Source organism: Vitis riparia, chromosome 14, assembly GCF_004353265.1.
Source record: "Vitis riparia cultivar Riparia Gloire de Montpellier isolate 1030 chromosome 14, EGFV_Vit.rip_1.0, whole genome shotgun sequence".
NCBI lineage: Eukaryota > Viridiplantae > Streptophyta > Magnoliopsida > Vitales > Vitaceae > Vitis > Vitis riparia.
Genome location: NC_048444.1, coordinates 639,407 through 654,126, shown reverse-complemented (window position 1 = coordinate 654,126; position 14,720 = coordinate 639,407). Strand labels below are relative to the sequence as shown.

The following is a 14,720-nucleotide window of genomic DNA, read 5'->3' as shown; positions in this document are numbered from 1 at the left end:
AAAAGTCATTGGAAGCCCTTTCACATACCAAGAACCATAGACAAAATAAAAAATAATCTTTCATTAATAGTATGTTCTTAAGAAGAATTTGGTAGAAATATGTAAAATTGTCCCCCCTAAAAGGATTATTTCGGAATAAATGGGAAATAGTTAGGAGATGGTTTCGTAACATCTAAGTTGATATGAATTTTCATTTGTAAATAGGGTTAATTATTTTGATAGAAACGTGGAAAAGAAAAAAATTAGATGACTTGACAAAATGAAGAAGAGAGAATTCTTAAAGCTTTATCAAGGAATGTTGTAATCTATACTTCAATGAAAAGTAATGATGGAAGAAATTTTCCTTGTGTTTCCTTTCAAGGAAGCCGTTGTGATAGCAACCTCATCAAAGGATCCCTACCGGCCGGCTTCCACGCATAGGGCAACGAATTCCAAGCCCAAATGTGAATTGAATCAAGGAGAGAATAAATAAGCCCCCTTCTTTCACGTTCAGAGTCTAGACCCCATTTGACATGTTTTGGAAGATTTGCAATGGTTTATTCCATCTACACTATTATTATGATTTTACATATTCCAACCTTGGTTTGTTATGAAAGATACATGCCCATGTTTTTCCACTTCCACTTATCTTTTCAATAGGGTCAGAATTTTCCAAAGACCACCTCCTTTTTCTTTTTTCTTTTTTAAATAAAAATATTTATATATTACTTGCTTATCCATAAAAATAAAAAAATTAAAACAAATAAGTAAAAGGGCTTGAGAAAACAAATTATTTTGCCTATGCTACTTAATAATTTTAAGTGTGTATATTGAACTAATATCTTAATGTAGTATTATATATTCGTTGATCTATTACCTAATAATTTAAGCTTTTAATTAAAACTGGTATCTTAACAAGGTATAAGAGGTATGATTGATTACAAGTATTTGATACCGCGCATATGTACCTAATATCAATGGTGAAATTGCCTTGGTCAAGGCAAAGAAAATGTATCCATGCAAAAAGGAAAGAAGGGTCAATAGAAAAGTCTCACTTCCAAGAAGGGTCATACGTTGTTTCTCCCCACATCACTTGGAGATTCCTGGCAAAGACCAAGTAACTGCACAAAGGAAGACCAGTAAATGAAAGGCAGGCCAGCCTGCCTCCAAACCTGTGTCCCACATGGGAAAACAAAACAGAGGATATTTCCATTGGCTGCAGGAGTAGAGAAACTTCCTTTGACATTTTCTCAAGTGACCATTTCTTTTCATGTTGTTTCCAAGCCCTTTTGCTGCAGCCCGCAAGCACTTTCCCCACCTCCTTACAAAGGCTGACCACAATATTCTTGGTGGCTTCAAACTGAGGCTAATCTCAATCCAGTATAAATATACTCCCCTCCTCCATCCTCCATATCATATTCATATTGCTCCGAGTGCCTTTTGTGGATAATTGTGAAGTACCTCAATTAGAAGAATTCAGTACATAATGGGGGAGAGATCATCACCAGAAATGATCCAACCATTTTTTTCATCATCTATATTGGATGATATATTAAGATTTGAAGTAATCTGCTTGTGGGTCACAATAATTCAGGGGTTTTTCTCAAGGTCTATGTCCTTCTTCCAGTCCCAATTCAGCTTCTTCTGCAACACAGAGCTTTGGGCCGAGAGGAAGAGCCAGGACTTTGAGGTGCCCAGCAGGCCACTTAGCCAGAATGTAAAGGTGGATGATAGAAGCTTATGCAGAGAAGATATGGAGACAGTGATGGAAAGGCTGGGGATTTTTTGCAACCCGGAAGGGGAAAAGCTTCAGGAGAGACTGCGTCCTGAGGAGCTAGCAGGGTTGTTTGAGGAGAAGGAGCCTAGCTTGGAGGAGCTGAATGAAGCCTTCCTTGTGTTTGATGCGAACAGGGATGGGTTTATTGATGCAAAGGAGTTGCAGGGAGTTCTTCGGAATTTGGGCTTCAGACAAGGAACTGGGATTGAAGATTGCAAGAAGATGATCAGCTCTCATGATGAAAATAGAGATGGAAGGATTGATTTCAATGAATTTGTAAAATTCACAGAGAATTGCCTCATCTGAACTAACAAATTCATCCTTTAACTTTTCTTTTTTCTTTTTTTATTTATAATATTTGTTCAACAAAATTCTTAATATCATATGGAGAATAATAAACTTTACATGTTTACTTTCGGTTTTGAATTATTATGGTATCAATTTGACCTATCCTTGGTCCCTAAACCCTAGATTACTTCTAGTTCATTACAGGCAAGGGTTTTCCAATTCCAACCCATTTATGGCTTTTATCAAAGGCCAAGAAATTTGTGCTCCAACTTACTGGAAAGAATAATTTTGAGAAGCCAATAATGGCTTCACCTTGAGGTCACCTAAACACTCACCTTCCCACCTTGATGAACCCCTCAGGAAGAAGGGTTTAAGCCCAAATCCTTTTCTGTTTTGGGTTCAAAAGGAGGTGATGGTTTTGGGTTTTGATTTTGGCCCAACTCAAAAACCCACATGCCAAGGAATGCCAATAAAAAGTTCCTATCAAAAAAATGAAAGCCAGTCAAAAAGCATCTTCTTAGAATATTCAAATAATGCTTTCATATAGGAGGTAAAGCTGACCCAATCTCAAGTAATGAATGTTAATCAAAAGACATTTTTCTTATTCTTAATTTGAGTCCACTTCAGTAGGTGGATGTCAACTTGGAACAAAAGGTGATACACCCTCTGAAAGCTGTCCAAGTGCTGCATGGATTTTAGAGGAGATCCTGGTGTATGGGACCACGTCAACCCACCCACTTCACAAAGGGTACTCCTTTTTATTTTATTTTTTCTGACAAAAGCATTCAAATAGTCTGGCCCAACACCCATGTGATGGGCATGAGTTGGGAGGACAATATGGTGGCGAGAGCCCCTTTGGAAGAGGCTGAAGATATGCCACCATCATTAATGCATGGGAGAAAGTTGGTGCTCACAAGTAAAACCTCTGCCTGAATCTTGCAGGCCCATGAGAAGGGGATGTTCAAAAGGTTCCCTCCACACAGAGATAGGACTTTAGAGCATTGCCCAAATCAATATTATAAAGAATACTTTGTTTTGGGTACTTCTTGAACCTAAACTAATCTATATAATAAAACAAAGGAAGAATGAGGAACATGAAGAAGTGATGATGAAGATAAAGTTTATTGTTTCAGCTTTGGAAATGGTTTCTTGTGGGAATGGGTACAAGGAAACAGATGATGATTTTCTTTTTCTTTTTTCTTTTTTTCTTTTGGGGGAGTGTCACCTGTCTGAACTACGTCTTCTAAATCTTTTTTTAACTAGCTTTTGGAAACTCTTTTCCTTCATGTGGCTCCTACTCCAAGGAAGTCTATAAATGGTGGTGATATGGTGGCCTCAAAATGGGTGTTTGCCATGTTCTCTGCAGCTGATGTTGATGATGATGGTTCACTGACTGAGACTTGTGATGTTGATGCAACAGAGTCTGAGAAACAACAAAGATACACTATCAATGGCCCATTCACAAAGATTTTAAAAAAAGATTTCCAAAAAAAAATGCTAGAAATCCACAAAAATTTAGAACAAAAAAGAGAGATTTAAGAACGGTTCCTCTGTCTGTTGTTTGACACTTAGAAAGACAAAGCAAGGGAAATAATGAAGAAGTTAGTCTTTTACAGGGAGAGTAATTTAAGTGTGTTAAAACCTAAAAGCCATACAAAAAGCTAATCTTTGCAGCGGAGCATGATTGAAAATCCAAGAAGGAAATGGGCAAGCAGGGACATGGACACCAGGAAAGATAAAAGGATGTTGGTGGGATTTAAAATAAGAAGCCAATGAGAAAAAGCACAGAAACCCAAATGCACAAACAGCATATATATATAGCATAAGAGAATGTAGGCAATGGAGGGATCAAAAGGACAAACCAGAAAGGAAATGAAAAGGTGTCTGGCTTGGACAAGGTCCAGTGTGGTGAGGAGGCAACATAGTGTTGCTGCTTGAAGAAGCACCCACCAACCAATCACCACCACCACTTGACACTGCTTCTTCACTACTGGTCATGTGGGAGCCATTGATAATAGACCCACCACCACCCATATGAGCTGCAAATGGGAAGTGGTGAGAAGATTTGATGAAGTTGTTGCCATTGCAGACATTGAGAGAGTTGTGTTCAGTTCTAATGGATGTATCTCTGCACACATAGCTCCCACCACCCACCTCCAACTTTTTGTGAGCAGCTTGATTCATCTTTCTCCTCCTATAAGCACTAGACTGCTCTCTGTATTTCCTTGCCATTATAACATGCCAGTGATTTTTTACTGCATTATCAGTCCTTCCTGGGAAGAGTCTAGCAATCATGGCCCATTTGTTACCATACCATCTATGAGCTGCCATTAGCCTCTCTTCTTCTTCCTCAGTGAAAGCTCTTCTATTGATTCTTGGGTCCAACTGGTTAAACCATCTTAATCTGCAGCTCTTACCTTCAATCAAACAAAAGGTTATAACTTTACAAAAGAAATATATATGGGTAAAACTAGTTAGTTGTATTCAAAAGAAGAAGCTTTGGGGTTTGCTTCAACTGAACCTACCTGATCTTCCTTCCAACTTCTCTGCTATAAGGTTCCAGTTCTGTGGGCCATAAAGAGCAACAAGTTCTCTGAGTTTAGAGTCTTCTGCAGGCCTCCAATGCCCTCTGGCACATAGCTTTGACTGGCCACCATCTAATCCAGAGCTCTCATTTGGTCTCTCTTCATTTAAGTTGATGCCCTTGTTGATGATTTCCATGGCAACGCCACTGTTTTCCCCAAACCCATCACTGGTTTCAGACCCCTTGCCATCTCCACCACCACCCTCACTGTTCTGGGTGTCATCCAAACTACTGCTGCAGTTCCCCATTAATGGAAAACCCATGTGCAGCCCCCTCTGATCAGAACTCTTACAACAGTAAGCTCCGTAGCTTGGGCTAATGGAGAGAGAACCCATGTCCTCAAACACTCCCATTGATGAAGAGGGAGAGAACGGCTTGTAAATATGACATTGTTTAGCCATGCCATCGTTTTCTTGGTGACAGAAGGTGCTGTCTAACTGTTGCAATGTCACATTCATGACTGGAAAAAAGAAAAAATAAAAGAAAGTGGAAGAGAAACCAAGAAAGAGAGAAAAGAGAGGGCTTAAGGGAAAGGAGAAGAGTCGCAGAGTGAAGTGAAAAAACCTTAGAAGCAGCTAGCACTAGTGTTGGTTTTTTAACAGAAACCCACACGACTACGCTTCCTTCTCCTCTTTTCTCTTCTCTGCCCTTCACTTCTTCACCACCCTGACTGGCCCTGACCTCTATTTTGACTCCTTCTGAGGGCTGCAACATCAGAACCACCTCAAAGTACGTGATCCCCACACCCATTACACCCACAAGAAAGTGTGGCTCACACACCTGAAAAGCAAGTGGTACCTCCATTTCTTGTGAAAGATTCTCTTTCTCCACTCCCACGTGTGGTGTCACCTCATGTCACGTGTGAAAGGCTGAGGGAAGAGGCTGATAGAGCCACCACCACAACCTCCACTCTTACTCACGCCCCCTTCTGATCAGCTCTGAGTCTCAGGGCTGTCCCTCTCTGGGATGGCAAAAGAAGGGTACTGTGAGAGGCTGCAAAGGTTGGGGACTGCAAAAGGCTTATATACACCAATTGAGAGTGAATGGCAGGAAATAAAAGAGCATGACAAAACACCTTCTGTCACACAAACCCACCTCAACAATAATAAATAACATGTAGCTTTCAATCTCCATCAGCCCATCTCTCCTTTAGGTTTGGGTCAGAACAGAGGGCTAGAGCTACCCTAAACCTGGGGCTAATCAGTTAACCACCTGAAGGGGACCCTACATCAAATGCCCCATAAGGGCCGTAACCAAACTAGCAAGGCAGCAACTGCCCCCTACATTATGCATTTTTTCATGTTCTTCCTACAGAGTCATTGAGCCTTGCCCTTAAAAGGTACTCCAAAGTCCAAACTTCTGCATTCAAGTCATGCTCAGTTTAAAGTTTAAACCACCAACCCATCTTCATGGATTTCATTTTTCTGATTTTTGGACTACCCCACATGGTTGTTCTGCAGGATAATAAATTTCGCTTTTGTCTTGTTTGTTTTACTGTGAGTATCTCACTCATACTGTTCACAAAGTGAGAGATATTGCTCCCCCTTGTTGGGTTTCTTAAAGCAATGTGAGAAGATTCAAGCTTTTTATCTGAGATAAGATATAACTTATTGCTTCTCAGAAAATCAGAAAAAGAGAAGTTTTCAAGTCTGTTTAAGTGTCCATTTTACAAAAGATTTTATTAAAGGGGTGTAAGAAGATATGCATTTAAGAAGTAATCTTGGAAAACCTCTCCATGGGGTGCATCACTTTCCATTTCCTCCTGTATTTCCCTTTCTGTAACACAAGTCCTATGTTTCCTTTCTTGTACATTTCCACTGTTATTTTCCAGCAAGACCATTTCCAAGGTAAAAGAAAACATGGTTGGTAACTGCTAATTAAAGCTCCACAGAGCTCAAAATAGTAAACCAACTCCTCAACAACAGTAAAAGGATTGGCACATCTCAGATTCGCAGGAATGTTTTTTAGCTTCCACTCACATTTCCTAAAAAATTTCACCCCTCGGTGAGAAAAAAAGAATAGTAATAATATGCTGAAGTTCTCATTCTCAGTTTTACCTCCTCTGAAAATCTATTTGAGAACAGGGAAAAGGGTCTCTAAGACATGACCAAAACAATACCATTGCTCTCTACCTAATAAATAATTTTATTACTTGGAATTTAATTCTCATATCTTATAACTAAAGTCTCATTTTTTTGTATCTTTGTATCCAAAAATCAATTAGTATTCAACAATCTCCCTCCTAATATGATATTTATATAACTTGAATCGGCATCCTTTTAACTCTTATACTAATGTTATGATCAAACTTTGAAAATCAATTGATGTTCAATGAGAGTAAGTCAAACTTTTATGACATTCAATATCACATTCCACATGTTTCTTTTAAGAGCCATTATTTAGACAATCTATCTTCAAACTTAAGATTAGACACCCAACACTTAATAATTTGTTGAAAGCTCTAATCATATAAAGAGGATTTAGATGCAAAATGGGACACAAAGCTAAATAAAAACTATGAGAACTTTCCTCAGGAGCTAATTTGTTGAAAGCTCTAATCACATAAAGGAGGATTTAGATGCAAAATGGGACACGGTACTAAATAAAAACTATGAGAACTTTCCTCAGCAGCTCCCACACTATTAGAGTTTGATTGGATTATTGCTGTAATTCTCCTTTTCATTTAAAATCTTATTGGTTTCATGATCATGTCCCATATTCTAGTCAGCTTTTATTTATTAGAAAGTAAATGATTGAAAATGAAGAAGTGGAAGTAGGTGTGTTTTTCCACCTCAACTTCTTTTAAATGGAACACATCAAATCCTCCATCTTTATCAAATGTCCCCATTCTCAGTCCACAAGCATTATTAATTTTAACAATAGAAAGTTACAGTGTCCTCACCAAAACTGTCAAAGCAACATGTGATTTTGTTTTCTTTAAATGGGGTCACAAAAAGCATTTAAGTATTCGAAGTCACAAAGCTTGTATCTTTGCACTGTTACTTGTACATTACACTAGACCAGGTCAAGGACACCACACAGCTATCAACAGTACAAAACTGCAGAGTCACAGCTCCCCCCCTAGCAGGTCAGAGAGAGAGAGGGGGGAGGAGAGGGAGAGAGAGAATGGGGTAAATGAGAATATATCGATGGATTGCAAATGGGTTTCCTGATTTATAATAAAAAACTTATCTAGAAAAGGAATGAAACAAGGGTCATAGACTGATATGATAGACTACAACATTCATACATAGGTGATAATTAAAGTGAGGGTATAAAAAATAAAAATAAAAAAGGAAAAGAAGAAAGTGTATGAGAGACTTGATTGTTCTTTAAAAACAGTACTATCAAACATTAATGGGATTAGAAAGGTGGGTTTTGTGCCACCTTTGTCCTTTCCATGTACAGTACAGATGTAGACAAAGGGGAGGAAAGGGAAAGTGTGGTAAAACTTAAAAGTTGTGAATTCCCATACTGGATAAAAGAATCTGAAGCAAGTAACTAATGGTAGAATTCTAATGGCATTTCCATCCAAAATGTCCATTCATTCAGCTGCTACCACAACTTAATTGAAGCACCCATCTCATAAATTTTTTGGTACTTTATCATAGTTTGAGTCCATTGCTGTTCACTTCTCTTAAATGGACTCAGTTTTTATGAGGTAATTGAAACTTTGCAATTTGATGGGAGGGAACACACCCATGAAGGGGGGTTAATCCCCTGGTTATATGAGTCCATCTCTCTATCCTACACAACTTCAATACAAGAACCGGTAAAATCAGAAGTTTGATTTATTATCAAAGGGCACCATGTAATATTTGCTTATTTGTTTCTAAATTTTTTATACCATATTTGTGTCCAATAATTTGTTGGGGCTTATAGTTTTCATCCTTACAATCAGGTGCTTATTCTCTCTTTGTAATTCATTTTTGGTGCATAAAAGTTGTTCATAAGTTCGAAAAATGGGTCATTCAAATAATGATTCTTAAAATATAATCGAAAGATATATTATCTTATAAAAAATTTAATCTATTCTTATTAGATATCAATTAGTTTGTAGATAAAATGGTTAAAGCCGAGTCCAATAATTAAACCAAGAATGATAGTCTTGGCCCATGAGAGCGTAAAAAAAAAAATGATTATTAGAGGTGCAACAATGCCGATATTTTGAAGAATTTTGTTTCAATTATTTTCTTGGCATTGTTCGAGCCCCCCAAAAAAAATGTGACAATAAGGCAAAATGAACTCATCTCATTCCGGAGCCTCTATGGGCAATGCTTTCTAGTCCTACTTTCACCTTTTTTTTCTTCTTTTTTTGGTGTGGTCAGCCTTGAATGAGGCCCACAATATCAGAGTAACCCAGCCCATAGGTTGCCCAGCTTAAACTTCAAATACCAACCCATTGAACCTTGACTGGACTGGGCTGGACTGGCCTGGGCTGGCCTGGGCCTCCCATGTCTTAAAAAAAAAAAGGATCTTATCCTTCTATATATACAACTGTTTTATCCTTTTAATTAAATTTCCCCTCCAAAATGGATCCGACTCATCTTCATATGAGAAAATTGTTAAGACCCCTAATCACCCAACAGACTAAATTTTTGAGTTTAATTAATAGTTTAATATGATATCAAAGTTTGACGACACAAGAAACATCGAGTCTTACCTAAAATAATTCCTAAATCACCCTTTTACAAGAAAAAGGATATATGTTTAGAAAATTGCCACTTTATAAGATTATTTTTAATAAATTTCAAGACAACCTGACAGGAGATAACGAGATGAACCAGGGCAGGTTTAAGTAGACTTTATCCAACTTCTAGATAAACCTTTAGGCCCTTGAGGATTTTCAACATTATGGTGGGTATTGTTCATACTCAAGCTCTAATGCGAACCATGATTTCCTCTACCAACCCATGGTGTCTCTTTGTTGAATTTTTTTTTTTTATCGAAATATATATATTGTAAATAGACTATTTTTAAAAATATTTTTGAATCGCACAAGTACTATTCTTAGTATTTTAGTTCTCGAAACAAAAACAAAAAAATTAAGAACTATTATAATAATTATTCTTAAAAATTATTTTTTAGGAATATTTTTTGAAAATGTCGGGGAGCAACCCTTATATTGCGAAAAAGTCCCAATTGTTTTGAAGAAGTAGGATAAATAACCTTAAATATTTGTAGGTGTAGAGGACAAATATAGGTTGAATGAGCAGTTGGGCACCAACCCACAATTCTCTATAAGCCATCATTGCTTGACTGTAATTGTAACCTAACTAACAAATGGTCCAATAAAATGACCTCATGCTATGGTCAATCAGATAACAATGCAACCCGTGAAGGATCACAATTCTTTTTCTCCACACTTTCTCTACATTGCACCCAGTCAAATTCTAGGCAACCAAACAGAAAAGGCACCCATGATCAGCGGAGAAACTCACTGCTGAATTGGTGAAAGAAAATCCCCAGTTGAAGCCAGCAGGCGCATGGACTCGGTGACATTGCAACAACCATGCAACAATTTGGAGTGTTCACAGCTTGGCCTAGATGCTGATGCTGCTACTAGGCTGCTGTCTCTGATTTGAAAGAATTTAGTGATTATGCATTAGACAAACGTCATAATAGCACTAATTAATCAAATCAGCAATAAGGTTATCTGATTAACATGGTTGAATCATTAAGGCCTAGTAAAAATGCTGGCTAGTATGAGGGAGATTGGTCGCCGACAAGGTGAAAACATGGATATAGAGAGCTTGGAGTATCTGCAGACATGGAGAGACGAGAGAGGGCGAAGGCGAAGCGTTGAGACGTCTTTTTCACACTCCATTAATGTAGTCGCGGCTTTTTATATGCCACTTGGTCGGTCTCATTTACAGATGAGGGCCACCAGCTGATGTAAAGTCCAATTTGAAAGGACAACAAGCTCATGCCTATAAAATGTGTTTGAATGGTTAGTTTACCTCTAAACTGTGAATTCTAAATTGATCTGTAGGAAAAAGAACCAAAAGATCAGGCACTGTCCATCTATGAATTTCTTGTGTCTGCTTTTCCTTCTGTGATGGTTTAAATCTCAAAAGAAAATCACGGTAAATTTGAGAGAGTGCTGTTTTGAGATCTCAATCATAAATGGCATGGTTGGTTTTTCATGAGAGGGCTGCAGATCCAACAACTTCCGAGAGGATTCAACAAAGAAATTAACGAAACTTCCCCCAGAGAAGTTGCATAGCAGATAGATGAACCCGAACATTTATGTTTATGTTTCTCTTCCCTACTTGTTCCTACCTCATACCTTGTCGGTGTATCCACCTTCAAAATTCTATGAGACGTTATTTGTTAAAACACAACACATAAATACTCCCGATGAGTAGGTAGGGTTATAGCAAGTGGAGAAGATAGATAAATCTTTGAAATATCATTAACCAAATTGAAGATTTTCACTTTCACATTCTCATAATGGCTCAAGTACAACAGAGTCATATGCATTACAATGACCTCACATAGACTAAGCAAAAACACTCTTTACTAGAGCATTTAGTAGGGAACATTTACTGATAATAAAATTAACGTCTACCTCCTCAGCAGTGGCAGGGGCTTTCAGCACAAAGCCAGCCATGAACTGCAAAAAGCCACAAGCAAATTACAATGGAAAAAAGGGCCATTCAAAATTGACCCTTTTCATTTTTTACATATATGAAGCTATTCTACTATACATTTGCTTTATCCAACCTTAGTCTTTATGCCATACCCTTAGCTTAGGCATATAAATATCAGCATATATATATATATATATATATATAGCAATCTTTATATATATTTATTTATATGGTGAAAAACCTGCTAAAAGTTTTTAACTTAGTTTGATTTTCTAGCGGAATTGGCCTCCAGTGTAGGTCTGGCCAAAGGACCAGCCTGCAGGGGCAACATTGTAGGAGACTATGGCGCGGCCATCGCTGGTGACTACTCTGAAGGAGAGGCTTTGGCCATTGAGGTAGGAGTTGCTTTGCCAGTTTTGGCCCCAGTTCCTTGACATGGGCTGCCAGGCAGTTCTTGAACCCTTGATGGAAACAGCATGGACATCGCCGGCGCCCCCCACGTTGGTGACGAGGACAAGGTTGAAGTAGGAATGGCCATTGACGGTGAACCTGATGCCTCCTGATTTTCTGCAGGGAACCCTACAAAACCCATGAAGGAAGAAGCATTGTGAGCTCGCCAGTAAAGAGAAATCAGTACAAGAAATGCTGGAACGGTGAATTGGGGGCATTGGGCGGTTGGCATACCTTCTGTAAGCGACAGGGACAATCCCAGCTCTGTACTGAGCAATGTGTTGGAAGACAGGCTGAGAGAGATCAAAGTGTTGCTGGGGAGGATCACACCAGCCTCCTGGTGGGCAGAAGTTAGTGGCAGTGACGACAATGGTGCCAGGGAGGCACCACTGGGGATCATTCACACACCTAAGCTCAAAACAGGCGCCACAGCTGAGGCCATTGTTGAAAAGAGCTGTGCTCAATGCTGCAGTGTTGGTCCCATACCCCTGGCTGTACAGGTTTCCATATCCACAAGCTCCACCTACAAAAGACAATTGCCAAATACCAATATTGAAGTGACAAAGGGAGCAGATATTTATCTTTATGTATGAAAGTAACACCAAATTTATTGATGAACTCAGTTGTGTAAACTGTAACCCACCCATTGTCCCAGAAGCATCACCACCTCCATAGAAGGTGGCATGGGCATTAATCCAACCACCATAATACCCATTCACAGCTGAGACCATTGAGAGAATGCCCACCAAGAGAAACCCGAGAAGAGCCATTTTCCTGCAAAAAGGAAATCAGATAATGAGCATTTTCTTGACATGCTACTGAAGTTGACCTTTCTTTGAAGTGGGCGAAGATAAGAGTGGAAAGACAAGAAAAGGGAAAGAGAAGACTAATGGAGGAGGATGAACCTTGTTGAGGGGAGTTTGTGAGGAAATGGAGAGGGGGGTTTGAGGGGAATAAATAGATATCAGTCAACATCATAGATGGCTGATCATCTGACATCTTTGAAGCGGTTGGGACCATTGAAACTGCTAAGTGTAGTGGTTTTGAGGCAGTGATATGTGGAGAAAAATTCATATTTATGGGGTTGAAAGCGGACTTGTGGGATGAAACCGCGTGGTTTTGTAGCTGTCCATTTGGGAAATCTCTTCAATCCAAAAAGTGGGGCACAGAGTGAGAGATCAAAAGCTCTCTCAGTTGCTAACAAGTAACTGCCCCAAATGTATGGCCACCCCTGTTTTCTTGGCGACAAAAATGAAACATAGAAGCGTCATTTAATGAATTTCATTTAATATCGAAGAAATTTATTCAAGTAGAAAGAAGTGTTTATCATCGAGATTTTGCAGTATTACTCATTAACTTATTCTATAAAAGAAATCACATAATCGTGAAAAGATGCTGGCTATGTCCAACCACATCCCAAAAACAACGAGACCATGCCATTATTTGTGAAAGGGCAGAACTGTTATCAATTGAATTTCCTACACAAGAACAGAAACTTAAAGTTTCTCATTGTTTTTCCCACATGGCAAACGGAAACTTCATATATAGGACCAGTTTAGAAACAAGACATTACTGCTGTTCTGGCTGAATATCAAAAGGAGGTAACTTCCTGTAGACTGTTGCTTCCCCATGAGCAATTCTACTGGTAAAAAGGATTCATGAAAGTTTCCTGTTGGTATTCAACTCTAGTATTCCGACATATTTTTACTCAATTGGTATCTTGAAATTAGGCACATTACCCCCATTGAATTATGTGACTATGGTTTTCATCCTAGGCTAGATTGCAGCATGCAGTAATATGATGAGAGTGAAAATTAAATCAGGAAAAAGAATAGGGCCTTGAGACAATGAAATCTTAAAGGGCACTAGAGTCCTAGACAAGGGTGTCATAGCTTTTTTTGGGTGATAGGAGATCACCATTGATCTCTTGGCTTAATGACAAGGATTTGGGTTCTTCAACATTGATCACCCTGAATTTGTCATGCAATGTATGCCACTGTTGCAAGGAAAATGTAGTATCTACACACTGTAGCTTGTTGCCTTACACTTTCTAAAACTTGAAAACTTCTGATTCTGCAGTTGATCTTTCAAAAATTCTTAGGCTAGTTTTGGGGAAGTATTAAGAAATATATATATATATATATATAAAAGAGTTAAATTATTAATTAACCTTGTATATATATATATATATAAGGGTTAAATTATATAAATATAATCAAAATTAGTTAAAAATTTACTTGTTTAAACTCTATATAAAAGAGTTAAATTAAATGAAATGAATTTAAAATATCATATAAAAATAATTCATTAATTTTAAATCTTTTTATTTTAACTTTCTTCTTTTTTCTTTTTTCTTTTTTCTTTTTTCTTTTTTTTTTCCTCACATTTTCCTTCAAATTTTCTGAAAACCAATCATAACCTTAAAGATCATTTTACGGGAATCATATATACATTCTTATACACCATTAGACATATGAGTTTGTGGCCTATTTCAAGTTTTGCCATACATAAATCCCCTTTGTTAATATTTATCTTTCAAGTTACACAATGCCGTTTGTAGACTATATTAGCATCCATGTCAAACTCCAATTCATTCTTAAGTTGATCTAAATGATTCTTCCATTTCATTCAATCAAATTCTTCATATGCATACATGATCTTACATCGGTCACAAAAAGCAAAATTCTAACAGAATATATGTAATAGATTCCTCTTAATTGTATAGATATATTTTTAAATCATATTAAATTTGACTTCAATCATATAAAATGATATTAGCTTCAATCTCCAAGTAACAATTTGTCAATAACAAACACCAAGATGATTTATAAAATCGAACATAAGATTTTATTACATCCTCCTCTGGTGTGGATCAAATGGTTTTGATTAATTCAAATAATTCACCAATATGAGATATATATTCTGCAAGTTGTACAACTAATCAAGTTTGCAAAAATTTTCACCCTAATTTTATTTGAAGAAAACTACCATTACCCAAAAGCTTAAATTATCATGTTCCAAGATGGAGAGACAAAGAATGGATCACCCA

At 37.7% G+C, this 14,720-nt stretch overlaps 3 protein-coding genes across 4 annotated transcripts; 1 reads left to right on the top strand and 2 right to left on the bottom strand.

The window, feature by feature from the left end:
* The first annotated feature begins 1,350 nt into the window (after nucleotides 1-1,350).
* On the top strand, nucleotides 1,351-2,182 carry LOC117930904 (probable calcium-binding protein CML46). The gene has a single exon (XM_034851691.1). The coding sequence runs from the start codon at nucleotides 1,466-1,468 to the stop codon at nucleotides 2,060-2,062; it is 597 nt and encodes a 198-aa protein (XP_034707582.1). The 5' UTR covers nucleotides 1,351-1,465; the 3' UTR covers nucleotides 2,063-2,182.
* Nucleotides 2,183-3,147: 965 nt separating this feature from the next.
* On the bottom strand, nucleotides 3,148-5,208 carry LOC117931072 (transcription factor MYB117). The gene is made up of 3 exons (XM_034851928.1): nucleotides 4,570-5,208; nucleotides 3,907-4,461; nucleotides 3,148-3,467 (listed from the first exon to the last, which is right to left on the bottom strand). The coding sequence occupies exons 1-3, from the start codon at nucleotides 5,084-5,086 to the stop codon at nucleotides 3,328-3,330; spliced, it is 1,212 nt and encodes a 403-aa protein (XP_034707819.1). The 5' UTR covers nucleotides 5,087-5,208; the 3' UTR covers nucleotides 3,148-3,327.
* Nucleotides 5,209-11,021: 5,813 nt separating this feature from the next.
* On the bottom strand, nucleotides 11,022-12,648 carry LOC117929504 (expansin-A10). 2 transcript variants are annotated; one of them, XM_034849809.1, is made up of 4 exons: nucleotides 12,577-12,648; nucleotides 12,315-12,445; nucleotides 11,906-12,194; nucleotides 11,022-11,800 (listed from the first exon to the last, which is right to left on the bottom strand). In XM_034849809.1, exons 2-4 carry the CDS (start codon nucleotides 12,439-12,441, stop codon nucleotides 11,494-11,496), a joined length of 723 nt encoding a protein of 240 aa, XP_034705700.1. In that variant the 5' UTR covers nucleotides 12,442-12,445; nucleotides 12,577-12,648; the 3' UTR covers nucleotides 11,022-11,493. The 2 variants fall into 2 exon arrangements, with proteins under 2 accessions (XP_034705700.1, XP_034705699.1); XM_034849808.1 differs by lacking the exon at nucleotides 12,577-12,648 and having other exon boundaries at nucleotides 12,315-12,530.
* Nucleotides 12,649-14,720: the final 2,072 nt, after the last annotated feature.